This window comes from Bicyclus anynana, chromosome 2 (genome assembly GCF_947172395.1).
Source record: "Bicyclus anynana chromosome 2, ilBicAnyn1.1, whole genome shotgun sequence".
In the NCBI taxonomy this organism is placed as follows: Eukaryota; Metazoa; Arthropoda; class Insecta; order Lepidoptera; family Nymphalidae; genus Bicyclus; species Bicyclus anynana.
Genome location: NC_069084.1, coordinates 8,822,190 through 8,844,034, shown reverse-complemented (window position 1 = coordinate 8,844,034; position 21,845 = coordinate 8,822,190). Strand labels below are relative to the sequence as shown.

The 21,845-nt window shown below is 36.4% G+C and overlaps 1 protein-coding gene across 1 annotated transcript; it reads right to left on the bottom strand.

Moving 5' to 3' along the window:
- Window positions 1–14,498: 14,498 nt before the first annotated feature.
- On the bottom strand, window positions 14,499–21,471 carry LOC128199213 (chymotrypsin-like elastase family member 2A). The gene is made up of 7 exons (XM_052887716.1): window positions 21,063–21,471; window positions 19,930–20,109; window positions 19,351–19,561; window positions 18,124–18,233; window positions 17,292–17,459; window positions 16,145–16,304; window positions 14,499–14,749 (listed from the first exon to the last, which is right to left on the bottom strand). The coding sequence occupies exons 1-7, from the start codon at window positions 21,330–21,332 to the stop codon at window positions 14,523–14,525; spliced, it is 1,326 nt and encodes a 441-aa protein (XP_052743676.1). The 5' UTR covers window positions 21,333–21,471; the 3' UTR covers window positions 14,499–14,522.
- Window positions 21,472–21,845: the final 374 nt, after the last annotated feature.

The following is a 21,845-nucleotide window of genomic DNA, read 5'->3' as shown; positions in this document are numbered from 1 at the left end:
CCCTCAACTGTAAATAAGCCGCTACGGCCTTATTCTGTTGATACAGCGTTGACTTTAATTCATTAATATTTGTTTATTGACAGCTGTATTTTATTAACAATCAATTTAAAATTAAGTAATAAATTGTTTTCTATAATATATATTATAGATAACATAAGATTCGATTTTACTAATCACCAAATGATAATATTAAACGAGGTTACCACTATCTACGTAAATAAAAAAAATAATTTGTCTATTGTCTGAAGATAGGTACAATATAACATTTATCTGCAGCGGTTTCATACCCCGTAGAACTATAGAAACAAATAAAATATATTGTTATTAAAATGAATTTTAAACTTTAACTTTAAACACATTTATCTTCTCGAGATTTGAGTATTTGAATAAATAAACTATTCACTTTTTGCAATATTACGAGTATTCTCTATATAATAGTCAATAACGATCATTATCAGATGTTAATGATAATACCCGGGTCCGACGCCTTTACGTGCTCTACGGTGCACGTGGTTGTACCACCAACATCCCCACTCTGGGCTGAGAATTATTACAGAAATTTTCTTAAAAAAATGTAAAGTTCAGAAGCTCGTGATTCGAAGACACTTAGGCTAACCAATGGAAGAAAGAGGCATTTGTATTGGTCTAGGCCAAAGCCTTATGTGACTATAAAAATGATTGATAAACTCCCTTTATAGAGAAACTATATAAATACAGGTAGAATGCATGTTTAAGGTTAGGTTTCGTGGCACAGAATAACCTCCCACGATATGAGGTACATTTGAAACATCTACATGCATAATGGAGTAGCTTGTCCTGATTTTGAAATCCCCCGGGCAACCGATTTCTTTACGTTCGTTCAGCGCGGTCGTGGCTGATACGGATGTATTGCCTGCTTTGAGAATAATGAAAACTGCAGAGAGTTTTATACACTAAGTACTCGTATAAAATGGTCTATGCCCCGTGGATTGAGGGTCGGGCTCTGACAAATAATCAACTGACCAACCAGGTGGCTAATTTTATAAGCAAGTTGAAAATCATTGTTTATAAACATGGAACTTTGTCTGCTGATAGGCATCAGCCATTGCTAGTTACCACCCTGCTGGCAAAGATGTACCGCCATTTGCGATTCAGAGTCTTGGTGCCACGTAGACACTGTCAGAGATATTGCTAGAATAAACTTGTACCTCTTAGGCGGTAGTACACAGTCAAGGGCTAACTCAAAAATAAATAAGTGCAACAAGTTTTATAATGCCGCCCTTTGTTCATCAACCCATAGCGTGAGTGTTACAATCACGTAGCCCAGGTTACGCAAAGAACATGTTCTACCAAGTACCGCCCTGTGTGGATCAACCCGAGATGTGAGTGTTACAATCACATATAGATAGTAAGAACTACACTTCGCAGATCATGCAAAAAACACGACCTACAAAGTGTCTCCCTGTGCGAATCAACCTGAGATGTAATACGCGTATAGAAATAACAACACTTCACTGGGCGTGCAAGGAACACGTCAAACAAAGCGCCGCCCTGTGTGCGTAAACCCGAGATGTGAGTATTACAATCACTATAGATAGAAAGAACTACACTTCACAGGTTATGCAAAAACACGTCCTACAAAGTATCTCCCTGTGCGAATCAACCCGACATGTAAGTATTACAATTGCCTATAGAAAAACAAAACTTCACAAGGCATACTAGGAACACGTCCAACAAAGCGCCACGCTGTATGCATCAACCCGAGATGTGATTGTAACAATTACATATAGATAGAAAGAACAACACTTCACAGGTTATTCAAAGAACATGTTCTACAAAGCGCCACCTAGTATGCATCAACCCGAGATGTGAGTGTTACAATCACTGTAGATAAAAAGAATTACGCTTCAAAGGTCCAAAAACACGTCCTACAAAGTATCTCCCTGTGCGAATCAACCCGACATGTAAGTATTACAATCACCTATAGAAAACAAAACTTCACAAGGCATGCTAGGAACACGTCCGACAAAGCACCGCTCTGTGTGCATCAATACGAGATGTGGGTGTTACAATCACATATAGAAAGAACAACACTTCAAAGGGATGCAATGAATACTGGATATTCCTTCACAACACATTCACACATCGGCGGATCAACCAGAAGTAAGTGAACCTCATGTGCCTGTCATTATACCAGCAATCATACCCTAGTCTAATCAAAGGACAGTGCAACATTCGCAACTTTACCTGTAAGATTGTAAACAGCTGAGCAATCTGAATCGTAGTCTAGTCATTAAACTGTAGATCTTAGGTCTAATCAAGCTGGACAGTCGGCTCTAGTCAAACAACATGCTTACTAAAGTTAAACACGAATTTGAGTTTGTTTGTTCGTGCCGATGTTTATATTTACGCTTTCACAACTTTACTATTTAACCGATCCTCATGAAACTTTGGAATGATGTTTAAAAACTTTTTTAGAAAAATAAACTAGCGGACAAATAACGCTTCTTTGTTTATTTATTGGGGTGAAAAATCAACAATATCAAAATTACACCATCAACAAATGAAGTTTTCTTAAAATATAGCCAGTTATGCATTGGAATAACATGAAAAACCGAATCGAACCAAACAAAACCATGGGTAAAACTACGTTAAAAAGATAGAGAAAGAGGCTCTTTGTAGAACACTACGTTTAAAGTGAGCCAAATATTTTACTCAACTTGCGGAATGCGGAAATCTATAATATAAAAATGAATCGCAAAATACGTTGGTAAGCGCATAACTCAACAACGCCTGGGCCAATTTGGCCAATGCTTTATTTAAAATGTTCGTTGAAGTTCTAGGATGGTTTTTACGGCGAGAAAAATTCGAATAATTGCCGGAAAAACCATAAAAATAGCCCTTTTCTTTTTCCCATACAAATGTTTTCTAACTAAAACTTAGTAAATTTAAGCTTTATTGTTATTGGATAAAGTTCATATTAATAATAATTAGAAAACGGGGTAGGGGTAGGGCAGGGGTGGGGTAATTAAAAGTAAACTTTAGGCATAATTTACGTACGGTTATACGTAATTTACGTAGGGTAGGGTGGGTAGGAGTAGGGCAGAGGTAGGTTTAGGGGTAGGGTAGAGGTAGGGTAGGAGTATGGTAGGGTAGGGTAGAGGTAGGGTAGTGGTAGGGTAGGGGTAGGGTAGCGTAGTTCGTAGGTGAAAGTTTACATCGAGTTTCACGCGGACAAAGTCGCGGGCGTCCGCTAGTTTAAAATAAAAAAAGCAACTACCCAGTCAAAATTAATCTCCAGATTAGCCCCGTTATGATGCGCGAAAACTTTTTCATACACCATATTCCTCTCAAAGGCTTTATCTTCGACTTTGCATATATTTGCATATAAATTAGACAACAATTTCTGAGTAATGTAAATTTGCTCCCATATTGCTGTATGCAGACCGTCTTGGTAATTAATGGAGCCTAAAAATCTTATCAAGAATAGATTAAATGTCGGAGTATTTATGGTTTCTCCATGGGTATTTATTCAGTATAATATTAAAGGACAAAAATATTGCGAAAATAAGTTTTTTTTACACAATTTAATTCTTCAAACGAAATTCGTAAGTAAATCTAGGTTAGATAATTCTAGTAAGATTAAAATTTAATGATAACCGCTTCTTAAATGATGAAAAACAAATTATAACGGCCGGATTTCATTTGTAAAAAATATTGTATTTAAATTCTAGGGTACATAATCGATCTTGGTTATTTTATATCAAGTTCCGCCCTTGGTTCCTTTTAAAAAAGTTTCAACTTTCGCGTTAAAAATAAAAGTAGATACTGTGAAAGTTTCCAGTGAAACAGCAATTAAGGGCTTCATTCAGGCGATGATTTGCAATATTTTGTGACGATAGTATAGGTATTTTTATACCTAAATAAATCGTTTTTCTGTATAAAAGTAATATCTGAATTCAGGCGATTGGTACGTAAAGCTGCACAGAGCTAGTATTAAAAAATTCTGAATGTGTAACTTTCTCGTTCAATGCTGTTTCAATATGGACGCTGGTGACGAAATATCCTTGGATACGGGATATGTAAAGTAAAAAGGGGATTTTTACATAGTAGTCCAATAAAAGTTCACCGTAACTCGTTAGTCCGTATTGTCAACATGTGAAAAGCGGTTTTCAAAACTGCTTTGACTATCCCCAAAAGAAAGAAAAAACTGCTTTATAAAACACGCCATCGATCGTCATTCGATAGTAGTTTTATTTATTGCGTTTTACAAAAGCAAAAAGTCTGCAAGCCGAAAGAGCAGACATCACATGTTGGTGAAAAGTTTTATTGTTAGATGTACTGTGAATTTATTCGCGTAGTTTTTGTTACCGTGAGAATATCGGGATAAAAAGCATTTAAAAGGAAATAACACATAGGTCAACGATATTTTATACTATAAATATGTTACGTGCCTACAAAATAACCGCAAAAAGTGATCCGAATTTGGCTACTCCACTGAGCGCACAATTATGTGTTTAGTTACATTTTATATTTATGTATATAGAGTTTTAAGACTTCTTGACTACATAATTCGACATTGTAGACAATATTTTGGTAGTATGTGTTTAAATAAGTTTCGTTGTTTACTATACAACTAAATGAAATTATGACATTTAGCCAACTTTGTGCGCCTTATTTCGACGTGATAGTGACCTATCTAATAGTATAAAATCTTTGATATAGGTCGTATTTCTAGATTCTAGATTATGTCTGTACCTTTCAAGTATTTTTTTTTATCCTGCTTTTTAGATAAAATCTAGTGTAGTTGTTCTTGAGTTTAAAAATGGTGCAAAGAGTCAACCTTTTTTTAAAAATAAACTTCATAATTATTATCCTATTATAAGAGAGGTAATGTGGAGCTTAGTCTCACCACGCTGCTCCAATTTGGGTTGGTGAGCTTTAGCATGCGGGGAGATACGGCTGAAAACTTAACTAAAGATTTCTTATAAGAAAGAAAATCTCATAACTAGGCGGCCTCCGTGGCGCAGTAGATTTATAGTACGGAAGTGCTGGGTTCGATCCCCGGCTGGTCCAATTGAGGTTTTTTAATTAGTTCAGGTCAGGCTGGTGGGAGGCTTTGGTCGTGGCTAGTTACTACCCGCCAATAAAGACGTAGCGCCAAGCGATTTAGCGATCCGGTACAATGTCGTGTAGAAAGGGGTGTGGATTTTCATCTTAGTCCTAACAAGTCAGCCCGCTTTCATCTTAGATTGCATCATCACTTACCATCAGAGATTGTATTGTATTGTCAAGGGTTACCTTGTAAAGAAAAAAAAATCTGGGATCACGTGACCAGTAGACCATCGTGGCAGTTAGTGGCAGTTAGTTGCAAAATAAACCTAATTTAGGCGTACTTTCAAAGCAGTCCAAAAATAATAAAAAACATTAAACAAGGTTTTATTTTGAAAATTTGGAGACTAACTAATAAAAGTGATAAGAAATAAAATTTACTCAAGAACAAAATACGAATTCTAGGCACGTCCTTTTGAGGGAATTTCTCAGACCTCCAAATAAATTCTGTAGGGTCAGAAATAAGGGATTACTGTTCCTAAGCCTTGCTCTGTGAATGTTCTACGTGATGTCATTTTAGAAGAGAACCTAACTAATAAGTTGGCATTAGTTTTTTAGTATATATCATCTTTTTTATTTTTTATTTACCGACAAGTTTGCGCTGCGATCTTAACCGTAAATTAGCATCTTATTTGATGCTAATTCTTGTAGAATAATAATATAATCTTTGTACATGGTAACTTTAAAAAAATATTACAATAGTTAATGAGTTATGCACGATCATGCAAACTGACTTTAACTATCCGTACTTATAATATTACTAGCGAATGCCCGTGAATTCATTCGTTCTTTTTAACTAAGTCTGAACCATTGATTTTTCCGGGACATGAAGCGACCTTTGTTTTTTTCCAAGATAATTCTCCAATTTATCTGTATACCAAAATTCTTCAAAATTTACTCAGCGGCTAACCGCTTGAGAGAATTTAACAAAGTTTCGTATTTATAACATTTTCAACTTTTCAGTTATGTGCATTATAAGAAATTAAATATCACGTGGCTAGGCGTCGTGGACTATTGGCCGAATATGGGTTGATAATGATGAACTACACTATAGGGTACAGTCGCCAAGTTTCGATATTTCAAGAGATATATGTATTATAAATCTTCAAAACTATACGAAATGGTCTTAGGCGATCTTTTAACACTAACGCTATCAGAAAAGAATACGATTAAAATAAAACCAACACTAAAAAAGCTTGACCATTCATATATTCACATTCAAAATTGTGCCAAACTTAGTTTTGGCTATATTTCAAGTTTAGCTTGCTTTAAAAATAATTAACGTAAGTTGCCGAATAAGTTGGAGGTATTAAGTAAGCCTTTGTTTCTATAAAAAGCACGAAACTACTTCCCGGAGGTGGACGTTCCAGCCACAAAATCGTAAAACTAGCTTATCGTTAAGCTCTCTACGTATAGAAAGGAACAGCAATCCGAACAATAAATTAGGCGATTGTGAACTACCGGGAAAGAACTACATCTTGATTATAAAGTGGCTTAATGAGAAAGACGACTCTTAATCCGGATACTTCGATGTTCTGTGACATATAATGTTTACTAGAAGAGCTTTGGTTTGAACCTTCTTCTCTTCTGTTTATATAAAAATCAATGCCACTTTTCGTTGTAATAATATAACTCAAAAACTGGCTCACCTATCCAAATTTTTAGCCTTTATTCGGACTATTGATAGATATTCTCTACTATATAAAAATAAGTCGGGTTTTCCTTCCTGACGCTATAACTCCAGAACGCACGAACCGATTTCCATGGTTTTGCATTCGTTGGAAAGATCTCGGGCTCCGTGAGGTTTATAGCAAAGAAAATTCAGGAAAATTTTCAACGGGTAGGAATAGGGTAGGAGTAGGGTAGGGTAGGGGTAGGGTAGGAGTAGGGTAGGATAGGGTAGGGTAGGGTAGAGTAGGGGTAGGGTAGGGGTAGGGTAGGGGTAAGGTAGGGGTAGGGTAGAGGTAGTTGAAAGTTTACATTGAGTTTCACGTGGACGAAGTCGCGGGCGTCCGCTAGTTTATTTATATAATTTCATAGATTGATAGATAGTTTATGCGAATTTTGCATAAAATAAGTCGAGCAGTCCTTCATTTATCACACTTTTACCATACCTACCATTCCAGCACCTTGAGGCCCCAACGGCCATCGGCTCTTCGAACTATGTGCCCCGCCCGTTGCCACTTCAGCTTCGTGACACGTTTGGCTATGTCGGTGACTTTGGTTCTTCTGCGGATCTCATTTCTGATTTGATCACGCAAATATACTCCTAGCATAGCTCATTCCTTCGCCCGCTGTGGACTCTGTGCCTTCTTAAGGTCATCAAAGTCTCGGAACCATGGGTCAATGGCAACACACATTGTTCGAAAAAGAAAGTTAGTTAGTTTTAATTATTTTAATTTAATTATTATTTATTGCATCTAATAAATGTTTACCTATTTTTTATGAACTTTAAATGGTTTATATTTTTTATGAAGTATTAAAACATGAAATTGTCTCTTCTAGATACGGAATAAATGAGAATAAGGATTTTATTACCAGACTACTTAGCAAACAGTTAAAGAGATTTCCAATTTTCGTTTTATTAAAGTTACAAGCTACCTAATTACTTTGTTGGAAGTTCTAGTAAATCACATTTTACTACCCGCTGTTCTGTGGTTTAGAGGATAAGAACTCTAAAAGTATAATATATTTTCCATATTTTTTATAAAGTTTATTAGCTATAGCGTTTGTTGATTAACTTGACACCTGGCTCGAATGAAGTTTGTACTGTTTGTATGGCTGTGTTTGGTAGCCAGGGTGTCAAGTTGATGCGCACGAGTTATACATGTTACACTGTTAGATACGATGTTATATTTGTAAAATCGCATTCGCCAAAGGTTACGTTAAGAAATTGAACAGTGTGCCTAGTGGGAGTTTTCAATGTTTTCATATTGTTACTATCGCGTTAACGTAAACGCGAATTTATATGGAATTGAAACAGTTGAGCTGTAATGCCACAAGTTGGCGTTGTTTTATCTCCATAGAAATTCAACGTGCAATTGCAAATTTTGCAATTGGCAAAAAATTTTGCAAAATTTTGCTATCGGGGTGAAACGTACGGTGTACGTAGGACCTGTATGCCTAGTGGGAGTTTTCAATATTTTCATACTGTTACTATCACGTTGACATTTACGCAATATGGAATTGAAACAGTTGTGCAGTAGCCACTAGATGGCGCTGTTTCAATTCCTTAGAAATTCGTGTTTACGTTACGTGACAGTAACAGTATCAAACTGCCACTAGGCCCTCTGGGTGACGTTGTCGCATGGGTTCGTCGGTTCATTTGTTTATTTTGCTATCATCCGTTCTTTTTGCGGATGATAGCAAAATAAACAAATTATTATATATTCATGATGAACGCAAAGTAACGCCTGCTTCTATCGAATATAATTTCTTGTTTTTATTATAGTGTAGGTATATAGTTACTCCACGTTACGCTCTACTTATGTTTAATATAAAATCAAACTCAACCTAAAAGGTTTGCGACCCCACAACTTTCCAAACTGATAAAGTATAATAGCTGACAGCTAAGGCACTCCATCGGAAGAAAAGCCGCATAAAATACTTATTTTACTTTAAAAATCTCCTTGCGAGGGATAAATTGCGTGCTTGGTACTGACAGAGCAGTCATTTTACGAGTTTTATGTCCCCCACTTTATCACAAGTTGAGGCATTGGATTACTGAAAGAACTCGAATGGTTTTATGCCTGTTATGTTTATTCGAGTTATTTAAATATTTAGTGTGATAGCCCAGTGGATATGACCTCTGCCTAAGATTCCGGATGTGGTTTCGAATCCGGTCCGGGACATGCACCTCCAACTTTTCAGTTGTGTGCATTTTAAGAAATTAAATATCACGTGTCTCAAACGGTGAAGGAAAACATCGTGAGGAAACCTGCATACCAGAGAATTTTCTTAATTTTCTGCGTGTGTGAAGTCTACCAATCCGCATTGGGCCAGCGTGGTGGACTATTGGCCTAACCCCTCTCATTCTGAGAGGAGACCCGAACTCAGCAGTGAGCCGAATATGGGTTGATAATGATGCTTGAATCCAAATTTTGGACGGCCGAGTTATGCAGGGTTATTGCTTTTTCTGTCCAACGCCGTGGGTTGGATTCTCATAATTGGAAATGTTTCTGCGATGAGTATGGTCGTTTTCCAGTATCTGGGTGGTATATTTACCCACAAATTATAGAAGCAATGTTTTTATAAGCATTGCTTTCATAGCTGGATGTTGGTGACTCGAGACCGTTTTGTTTGGAATTTCATGCAAGAGGCCTATGTCCAGCATTGGACGTCCATCGGCTGTTAATAATGATGATAGCGCCTTCTATCATAGGCTACATCGTTGCTTATCAGGCGTTGTTGTTTGTTTGTTTGGTTGAACGCGCTAATCTAAGGAACTACTGGTCCGATTCGAAAAATTCTTTAAATTTTAGATAGCCTAGTTATCGAGGAAGGCTATGGGCTACTATCCCTGCATTCCTACGGGAACTGAAACCACGCGGGTGAAACCGCACGGCATCAGCTAGTTAACAAAGAAAATTTAAATATAAAATGCATATTCATCAGTTATCTTTACCCATAACACAAGGTACGCTTACTTTCGGACTTGATATCAATGTGTATTGTCCAAACATACATTTTTTTTTAAATTAAACAATGAAATGAGAAAATCACAATAAAAGATAGTGTATGGCCATCTTCCAATTTACAAAGTAAACACAATTTTTTCAAACATACTTTTAACAAAAAATCGATTTTGAAAAAGGTTCGTAAACAAATAGTAATGAACTCTAAAAGCGTATCGTATAGAAGGAAATCTGTGAATCGATTTTACATTTTCGTTAAAGTAAATAAAATACTCGATTAGAGGGAAATTTGGATAAAAGTTATATCGATCATATAGTAATACCTACATACTGAAGACTTACATTTAAATATTATAAAAGTTCATTAGCTTTGTATACAACATAATAAAAGTAACATTATGAACATTGGACGTGTTTCATTTTCGATAGATATGTACCTACTAATAAATCTCGTCGGTAAAGAAAATTAATAATTTACATTATTTTACTTAACCGACTTGAAATAGCTAAAATTAGTTAATAATTGATTGATTATATATTAGTTTACATTAATGATTATTATTACTATTTATTAATTTTCCGCGATTAGCTAAGAGCTCATAGAAAAAAAAGTTTTAGTTTTTGATAAGCCTCTAACTCTTGGACCACAATATTATTAAAGTTACACACGATGTAATAAACAGTTCTTTGGATTCCAGTGTAGGAACATTTATATGAATAACTAGCTGACGCCGCGCGGTTTCACTCGCGTGGTTCCCGTTCCCGTAGGAATACGGGGATAATATTTAGCATATAGCCTTTTTCAATAAATGGGCTATCTAACACTGAAAGAATTTTTCATATCGGACCAGTAGTTCCTGAGATTAGCGCGTCCAATCAAACAAACAGACTCATCAGCTTTGTAATATTAGTATAGCCTAGTTTTCTAATTTTCAAATTTCTCGTCTCGCGGTTTAAAATTAAACTATAAAACACAAATCAAAGTATATCTACGTTGTTGTTATGTACGTTAGAAAATAAACTGAATTTAATTGAAATCTAAAAAAATAAGTGTGATAGTATGGTTAATATTTAAACATTTGCGAGAATCTGAATGAAGTCAGCCGCCTACACTACATACTTGGTCTAATAAAATTTGTTGGAAAGAGTGTAATCCATTTTAAGGAGGTTGACAGGCACCAACATGAACATTTTGTCGGGGTTGCCCGTAAATGATATATCCAAGCAAGGGGCTGACGGTGAAAAATGATGTAAATAGAATAATTCCATGGATCATCTTAAGATTGGCAAGCCTTAAAGATACTTTCATATTCCTTGACTAACAGTAAGAGGCTTTTAGCTCGATAGAAATTTTTAGGGATCCATAGGAACACAAGGCCATAGTCAATAATACTATAGATCGGTTACGTTCCTACAAAATCGTTTTAACACTTCCTGAAGACACAACTCGACATTGTAGACGATATTTATTTCGTTGTTGACCACAACTAACATTGACTTGTGCATAAATTTCCTCTTTAGAGCGCCTCATTTTTCATGCGGTGGTAAAACGTCTAACAGTATTTAACATCATTGGCCGTAAAACAGCGGTTGCTCCAGTAGTCAGTCTATATGGCTACTGATAATGAGATCCTAAATTGAGGTTAAAATCTGCTTTTTTTTTTTTTTATTGTTTACAAGTTAGCCCTTGACTACAATCTCACCTGATGGTAAGCGATGATGTAGTCTTAGATGGAAGCGGGCTAACTCGTAAGGACGAGGATGAAAATCCACACCCCTTTCGGTTTCTACACGGCATCGTACCGGAACGCTAAATCGCTTGGCGGTACGTCTTTGCCGGTAGGGTGGTAACTAGCCACGGCCGAAGCCTCCCACCAGAAAAGCTTTCTTTCTTCTAAGAATTTGGCAGTAGTAGCCCGAAGTTTAGGCTCTTCCAAGAGGTTCCAAGAGGTTGTCGCAGGGATTCGCTGGATGCAGGCGGCTCAGTATCGTGATGTTTGGAAGTCCCTACAAAAGGCCTATGTCCTGCAGTGGACGTCCATCGGCTGATATGATGATGAAGAGGTTGAGGTTACCTCCAAGCCTCGGGAAGGACGCAAAACCTCAATTTATTATTTCTTAAATAGCTCAGGCGACTTTGCATTTCAAAAAACTATAGAGTTCCGAAAACACGCAGACAAAGTTGCGTGCATAAACTAGTTAAGTAATAATACAGGTAATTCTGGTATCACCTATAATAATACTTAACTAGAAGAAGATAACGTTTTTGATGAGTCAAACGTAAGCTATTTGAACAGGAAAATCAACAAGACGAGTGTGTAATAAATATATCCTGGTTTTGATTCAAACAATGTAAATTTTAATAAATTGTTCAAAAAATACTGTGCTATTGCTAGCAGAGTTATTAACGTCCATATCAACAACTACGCTGTTTTTTAATGTTTGGAATACCTCATTTCATTGAACCGTTTTATAGTCTGGCAAGTTCGTTAATGATACTCCCAAGATATGCGGGCGACGGGGGGAAAGACTGCGAGTGTGAAATCGTGCGTGCGCGGAAGTGAAATGCATCAGTCGAGAGTTTCTCATTTACCGCTACTCGCCCCCGGGCTCGCGCGGACCATCTGGACTGTTACGAACGAAGTTGCCAAGTTATAGGTATAGGTATAAGTTAATAAAGTCATTGGAAAACAAATTCTGCACAGTTTTGTTATCTCACTCCAAATATGTCAATATTTATCTTGTTTACTTATCAACCCGGTACGGGGTCGCCATTCCAGAACTTTGGGATCCCAACGTCCATATGTGACACTGAGCCTTCTTACGAGGCCCATAGTTAGCGACCAAGTCTCGGAACCATAGGTTATCACGCATTGTTCGATGACTTGTGTCTTCAGGCATTGAGGAATCGACAAAAAGATGTCGCGAAGTTTCCCGAATGCAGCCCAGCCGAGTTGGATTTGGCGGTTTACCTCTTTCTCGAAATTGGACCTAACTGGATCATATGTCCTAGGTATATGTATTCGTCTACAATTTCGAATGCAGCGTTCTCAACTATAACTGGGTGGAGCAATACATGAGCATTACACATTATTTTTGTTTTAAAAATGAATCAAATCAAACAAAAACTGATTGATGTACTTTAGTAGGTTTAGAGTAGGAACAAGCACTTTTGAAATCTGAAGTTTGACTATTTGTAGAGACTCTATCATCAGTTCCGAAGGCAGGTTCTGCTGAAGCCTGCAACAAACTCAACAGATGCTCTTCTTTATTGGTTGAAGTCTTGGAACTTTGGAGTTGGATCTGTTTCTATTTTATGGTTAATTGGCGGACGCCCGCGACTTCGTCCGAGTGGAATTTAGTTTTTCACAAATCCCTCGGGAACCATGAATTTTCGGGATACAAAGTAGTCTATGTGTTAATCCAGGCTATAATATATCTTTATATCAAATTTCAGCTAATTCGGTTCAGTAGTTGAGGCGTGAAAGAGTAACAAACATTCAAATCATCAAAATCATTAGTTTTCGCAAATCTCGGGAAACCATGGATTTTTTCGGGATAAAAAGTAAAATAAAAAGTAAATTTAAAGTAAAGTAAAGTAAAAAGTAAATTTCAGCAGAATCGCTTCAGTAGTAGCGTCGTTATAGAGGAACAAACATCCAAACATCCATACAAACTTTCGCGTTTATAATATTAGTAGGATAGGATGTCAGTCAAATACCAGCTAGCCTGCTTTGGCTCATTGGTAACAAACGCGTTATTTTAACGCACAATGGAGCATTGTCGAAAGGTTGATGTTCTACAGGATTTATTACTGAAAGAGTTCCTAGAAACTTTTGAACTTTTACGTTATAGAATCCTATCCTACTTATGGATGTTTGGATGTATGTTTGGATGTTTGGAATGGTAATAGATTTTACTCTGGATTAACACGTAGGCTACTTTATATTCCGAAAAACCATGGTTTCCCGAGATTTGCGAAAACTGGTGATTTTGATGATATGAACGTTTGTTACTCTTTCACGCCTCAACTACTGAATCGAATTAGCTGAAAATTGGTATAAAGATGTATTATAGCCTGGATATGAAAAATCCATGGTTTCCGGGGGATTTGTGAAAAACTAAATTCCACGCGGACGAAGTCGCGGGAGTCCGCTAGTTCTATAATAATCTTCTCTCTTTAGAAATGTTCATATTGTTTTGATACTTTGTTCCTGGTTTGCACTGCAAAGTTATAAAATGCCGTCAGTTACTGTTTTCTTTACCACCTATACGCATATTCAAATCAACAATAAATACGCACCTTCTAGGTAAACGCGTCAGACTGAATTTTCACTTACCATCAGACGTGTTTGTACACTAAACAATCACACTATCACACTATAACTTTTTTTTTATTCTTTACAGGTCAGCACTTGACTACAATCTCACCTCATGGTAAGTGATGACGCAGTCTAAGATGGAAGCGGGCTACCTTGTTAGGAGGAGGATAAAATCCACGCCCATTATAATAATATTATAATGTGTGCAAAAAGTTCGTGTGTAAATATGTGTATTTTTGTCACTCCTTCACGTCGCAATTGCTGAACCGATTTGGCAGAAATTTTGAACAGAGATAAAACATACCCTGGGTATATTTTATCTCTTCACACAGACTTCTTTCATCCCGACAAAAACACTAAGGTTTTTTTGAAAAATTTTGTTTATCGTAAATTCCGTGGGAGTATTTTTATACAATGGCGTCGCGGGCGTTCGCTAGTATAATACAAAAAGTTGGAAATTGACATATTTTATATTTTAATTATTATCAATAATGTTATGTATCCATGACAAATATTTGGCAACGTCAGTAAAAATGGCATAGGCGTTGGGATCGCACAATGTACTGCCTGGTCGGGCCAGTGTGGTTGATACAATGCCCTTCACATAATAAGCTCCGGGTACAGTAGAGCCAGTGTAGCCTACTATATCAGGAATAAAGTAAGAGAAAGCACCACCACTGTCGCCATTACATGCAGATGTCCCTGAAATGAGAATAAATATTGGTATATATATTATTTACTAGCGGACGCCCGCAACTTCGTCCGCGTGAAACCCTACAAAACCTGAAACCCTACTCTTCTTCTATTGATTGTAATGAAAAGTATATAAGTAAGAAAACGTGATGAAGAGTATAATATAACCTGCCAAGGAGTGTGAAGAATAATTGTACCAAGTTTTGTTAAAATCCGTCGAGTAGTTTTTGTTTCTATAACGAACATACCACGCGATGGAAGCTTAAAAAATTGAGTAACTTCTCCAGTTTTCCCAACATTTCTCTTCACTGCTCTGCTCCTATTAATTGTAGCGTGATGAAAACTATACTATAACCTGCTCAAGAGTATGAAGCATAATTGTACCAATTTTTGTTAAAATCCGTCTAGTAGTTTTTGTGTCTATAACGAATATACCACGCGGCGGAAGCTTAGAAAATTGAGTAACATCTCCCGTTTTCCCAACATTTCCTTTCACTGCTCCATTATCATTATCAACCACATCATTATCATTATCAACGTTAACCCATATTCGGCTCTCTGCTGAGCTCGCGACTCCTCTCAGAATGAGAGGGGTTATGGCATTTGGCAACGGATTGGCAGACTTCACACACGCAGATAATTAAAAAAAATCCCTGGTGTGCAGTCTAATGATGTTTTTACTTCACCGTTTGAGACACAACGTGATATTTAACTTTTCAAAATGCACATAACTGAAAAGCTGGTGGTGCATGCTTTGGTCCGGATTCGAACCCACACCCTCCGGAGTCGGAGGCAGAAGTCATATCCACTGGGCTATCACGGCTCTTCGAGCCTACGTCCTCTGAATCAAAGGCAGAGGTCATATCCATCCGTCCATCCATCTATGGTCATATCACGACTCTAATTTTTGTATTAGTCTACTATATATGGAAGAGCGGGGCCGTAATACTACAAACTTAATGGGATGGTTCCAATCACTATACTACTGCTATGTTTGAAAATAATGTACCTACTAATATGTAACATCTTTCGAATCCTATTAAATAAACAATGGACATAAATCATACTTATGTTACTTCGTCGTCATCAACCCATATTCAGCTCACTGCTGAGCTCGACTCTCAGAATGAGAGGGGTTAGGCCTATAGTCCACCACGCTGGCCTAATGCGGATTGGCAGACTTCACACACGCAGACAATTAAGATAATTCTCTGGTATGCAGGTTTCCTCACGATGTTTTCCTTCACCGATTGAGACACGTGATATTTAATTTCTTAAAATGCACACAACTGAAATGTTGGAGGTGCATGCCCCGGACCGGATTCGAACCCACACCCTCCGGAATCGGAGGCAGAGGTCATATCCACTGGGCTATCACAGCTCAATGTACCTTATGTTACTTACCATTATTGAATCCTGCACAAAATCTATTAGTGTCCCTCAATAGGTATCCGTAAAATTCTGGTTTACTCAAAGTACACTGCACAATTGGTATTAGTGGCATATTCGCTGCGAGTAGCGTCGATGATAGAGAGTCGCTTTGATCGAATCCGAACCCAACTACCTGAAAGTCGAATTTGTAAAGAAGTATATAAACATATACATATATTTTTTTGTTAAAATTGGAATGATGACAGTTTTTTAAATTGTTTATAATTGATTATTAATGAAAATTTAATTTTTTCCTCTACTAAGTATATATTTTCTAAAAATTGGTCCTAATTACATCTTTTATATTACAAAAAATGTACGGCACTGAAGGTAGGTAGATTTTTGTATTTTGGAGAAAAATTAATATAACTTTTAGACCATAAAATTTTAACTGTTATATTTCGTAATTTTAGGCCTCGATATCACGCTGCAATGTATGTCGTACTATACAGGGCACAGCCTGTATATACAATACAGGGTGTGCCGTATATTGTATATATAATATTTGTCATTATTATTTCCATAAATGCTACTCTACCCTACACGTTGTCAACAATATTGGCATTATTGATTAAGAGCAGGCACCAGTGGCGTAGCGTGCCTTGGAGGGGCACTGTATCAAATTTAGTTAGGGGCCCAAATGAAGGGTTAATATTTTTCACCAAAGAAACAATAACGGTCACTTGAAAAATGACTTAACTTTTAAGCAGGATGTTTCCAACTTTTGGGCGCACGGTTCACCAGAGATTATTTACATGTTACTAATTTTGCTTTTGCACGTAAGGGGCCCCTATTGTCCGGGGGCCCCGTTTCATTGATAATTCTTAGCTTCCTAGCGAGCACTATTGAAAATCGACAAAATGTATGGAAATAACGAATCGTCGAACCTATTTATCTTGGTTCAGGGCACTCCTACAACTTTTATGCCATATTTACTCCAAATGGGAAGTTCTAACGATTCATGCCATTTTGTTTGTTGGCCGGCACTTTCAAAAAAGGGCCCAAAATGAATGATCTCCAAATGTCAAGATTATAAAATAATTTGTGCTTTGAATGAAGTTAAATGATTAATGAAAGCTTTAGGGTAAAGCTTAATTTTTTTTAAAATTTTTATTCTTACCGTGCCATAAGCATCTATTGGAAGCCTGTCGTACACGCTTTCCTCCCAGAGGCATGCTGGCTGTACATAGTTGTTGAATACCGCCTCAGTTTTAAGTTTCAACAGGGCGATATCATTACTCAATACATTCGTCTTCCGGAACATGTTATGCACATATATCGTCTCGACCTGTATTCACAATAATGGTTTTTTTAAACAAATTGAACCGATTGCATAATGCCTTATGTACTAAGAAGAAATAAATATCATCGTGCCTATTGATCGGTTTAAAGGCTGTGTCAAGCTAAACAGATAATGTTCTTTAATTTTTTTCTTGGTTTTCTTTATAATAATAGTTTATAATAAATATATCTTAGTACCCATAATACAGTTAACCTTACTGTTATCTGCCCAGCCCAGTGAATTTGACCTCTGGCTTCGATTCGGAGAGCGTAGATTTGAATCTGGTCCGGGCCGTGCGCTTCTCATAAGTGCATTTTAAGAAATTGAATATCACGTGTCTCAAACGGTGAAGAAAAACAATGCGGGGAAATCTGTATACCTGAGAGTAATTCCCTACGTAAGTGTAGTGTATTTTTATTCTATGGCCCTTCACTGCGTACTCACCAGGGCCTGTAGCCAAGTAGCACTTCGATTCTCTTTCTACAACATTTACTAGCAACAGGTCACGTGATCAAGATTTGTCATTCTCATACATTTTTCTAGTTTTTGAAGCGTTTGCGATTGTAGAAAGAGAATCGACGTGCTACTTGGCTACAGGCCCTGGTGAGATCGCAGTGAACGGCCATAGAATAAAAATAATAAATCCCACCGTATGAATAAAAATACGTACTTCTTTTTTAACGAGTGTGACATCTACTCGATTTAGTTGGTATTTTCCCAAGTCAACTTCAAATAAGCTAGGTGGTACTGGTTCGCCGATAATTGTAGCACAATGAGCAGCTGAAAGAAATAGATAGCGACATTATAGTATTACCTTTTCTAGCAAAGATGTAGGTACATAATTCATGGAGTTAAGAATCATCATCATCATCATCATCAACAGCCGATGGAAGTCCACTGCTGGACATAGGCTTCTTGCATGGACAATGGACATCCAAACTAAACGGTCTTGAGCCTGAGCATTCAGCGGCTCCCTGCAACCCGCTTGATGTCCGAACCCGAGGACATTCAGCGGGACATCATTAATGACAGTTAATAATAGTAAGTCCCCTTGGCCTATACACTATTTTGGTCTTTATTACCTATTAAAATAAACATCAATTCAATTGACAAAATGTCATGTATCTACAGATATCCATTAGTAGACACCGGATGACATTTGTTACATAGAATCTCAATTTCGTATATAACAATTAACATACGTCAAAGATAGTGAAGTAGACTGCAGGAAATTTATAGGCAACCCACTCGCAATACTTTTTTAGCGTACTAAATTTTATATTGTTATAGTAGCCGTGATAGCAATGTGGTTACCTCTGCCTCCGATTCCGGAGGGTGTGGGTTCGAATCCGGTCAGGGACATGCACCTCCAACTTTTCAGTTGTGTACATTTTAAGAAATTAAATATTGCGTGTCTCAAACGGTGAAGGAAAAACATTGTGAGGAAACCAGAGAACTTTCTTAATTCTTTGTATGTGTGAAGTCTGCCAATCCGCATTGGGTCAGCGTGGTTGACTATTGGCCTAACCCCTCTCATCTGAGAGGAGACTCGAGCTCAGCAATCAGCCGAATATGGGTTGATAATGATGAAATATAAAACACTTTTCATCCATTATACAATTGGGTGAAGGTCGTTTCAAATTCGGATCTTAGACTATAATAAGCAATTCTTACTTATTATATATAGCTGACGCCGCGCGTTTTCACTCGCGTGGTTCCTGTTCCCGTAAGAATTCGGGGATAATATATAGCTTATAGCCTTCCTTGATAAATGGGCTACCTAACACTGAAAGAATTTTTCAAATCGGACCAGTAGTTCCTGAGATTAGCGCGTGCAAACAAACTCTGCAGCTTTATAATTCTTACTTATTATATATACTCTTTGTTTATTATTTACCTGTCAAAACAAAATGTTTAGATATTAACGTTCCTCCACAAATGTAACTAAGAGTTTTATTGTTGTATCTGTATATAGCAGCATGCCATGGCCAGTCGCCATGTTTAGTGTTATATCCCTGGTATATTAACTCGGTGTGTAGGACCTTTCGTCTACCGCAACTCCTATCAGGGTTACTGAGAACACCAACTGGAAAATCTCTGAAATATGTCTGTATTCCAAAAGATATATAAAGATGAAATTTCTTACACCAGTGACATCAATCAATGTCACACATCACAAGTAGTATTTGACAAACTTTTAGTGCTACAGAGTTCAATATAATTCTTCCTTCTAAAAATATGGTTGAGGTGTCATTCGATTCGTAATCTCATGTAGTCAAAAATTAAATAATCAATTACTTTAAATTCACAGTTCAAAAATATGTAATAAGCACTTTTGTGCAAACTGCATTTTTGATAATCGAAAGAACAATAAAAAAACTATAATTTACTTTTAACACTACAATTTGATTAAATCGATTTGTTTGTCAGAATATGTTAAAAATAACATTATGCTAAAAGAAAAATAAACACGTACCAAATTGGGACGATTACAAAACTCGTCATTATTAATTCTGAGACTAGTCAAGTATGGTGGAGCAAATGGAACTGCATGACCCCTGATGTTAAACGTAAAGTTAGAGCTGCTTTTGAGTAATACTAAGACGAAAATATTTTGAATAACATCTTGATCTTGTGCGAATTTTGCTGAGTCATCCTGAAAGAAAATACTTCCGCTAATTAACGCATTTCACACAGCGGTCAATGCCATGTTGGCAGAAACTTCTATAACCTGATATCACTCTGATAGTTAAGTTATTAAGTGCGGTCGTATCAATTACGGTTGTCCACTGTAGTGAGATCAGCAGAGTTATTATGTATCTCGGTATACCACTCAAATGATGATCCACTACATCGTTTTGTCATCGTATTTTCATTTTATTGATCATCTAGCATAGTTATTTTAATGTAATTATCTTTACGTAATTTTAAGTCAAGTGGCAGTAATTTTTGTTTCTACGATCATCTAACACGATTATTATTTTAACAAAATTACGTTTACATTAAAATAAACTTTTTCAAAGCGAAAATACGATGAAAATCGATGTAGTGACTCATTATTTGAATGGTACACCGAGATACGTAATAACCCTGCTGGTGCCGAATTAACGTTAGTGAGGGACGTGACATAAGTTTCGTATCTGAAGAAACCAATGATAAGACTCAATCTCTGGACTTCGTGATCCATAGCGGAGTAAGCTACTTATTAGGCCAAAGAAATTATAGTTAATAGTAGTTTAGACTCTAAACCGTAAGTCAAAATCACTTCAGCCCAGTCAGCTGGGGTTATAAGTACCTCTGTTGATTTCATACAAATTAATAAATATTATGTTAATACTTCAATATTATACATATTCCATGGTGAAATGGATTTCGCTCAAGTGTGGAAAAATCCTGCTCATTAATTTGCACTGCTCATTACTTAATCATTGATTAAACACACACGTTTCTTTATTATAAACATCATTGACATTTAGTCACAGATTCTATCCCTTAAATCATATTCTTTCATTTATTTCTATATTAATTGTTTATCTGATTGCTTTGCTTTGCAAATTCGTTATTGATTACGTCTTTTAGGGAAAACCCTATGACGTTCTATTTACTTACAAATAAAACTGCGGCTTGTGAATCAAACTTTAACCTTATACTGGTGGCAGTTCCCAAATCTTTGTTAATAGTGACATTGTAACCTGTTGCTAATTTTTCTTGGAACACGGAAATTATAGTCTCATCTTCACATGGTTGAGCACGATAAATAGGAAGAGGGCGTTCTGATTTATAAAACTTTATTGCGTTCACATTTAATATTACACACACTATTATAACTATTGACTGTTTTATCACTTCCATTGTCACTATACACGGCTCACCTTTCATATATATTCACTTTTCTTTTTGTTTTTCTATACATTATAATTAAAACAACATATTGTTTATTTTCTACATTATTCTAATAATATCATGAGTATTTACAGCTTGACTCGTCGACGGTGTTTACGGAATGATCAACATCTCAAACAATGTTACTGCTTTCGTTTGAAAAATGACATTATTGTAAAAACCCACTTATTATAATTAGCAATAAAACCACTAATAAGGTAAAATAGAAGAGTAGTGGCCTATGACCATTGACCTATCACATTGGAATTTCACGAAAATGAAGTTGTATTCTAAGCTTTATCTAAATCTATTAATTAGTTAACGAAATACGTAAAATATTATTTATTTATTTATTAAGGAAAATCAACCGCTAATACATTAAATTCATGCTTACATTTAATTACATTGATAAATTCGGTTAATGCTTAGCTATTAAAAGATTTTCACATAGGGTTGCAAATAAAACGAAAAAATATATTTAATACGTATAGAGATAGATCATGGCCATCA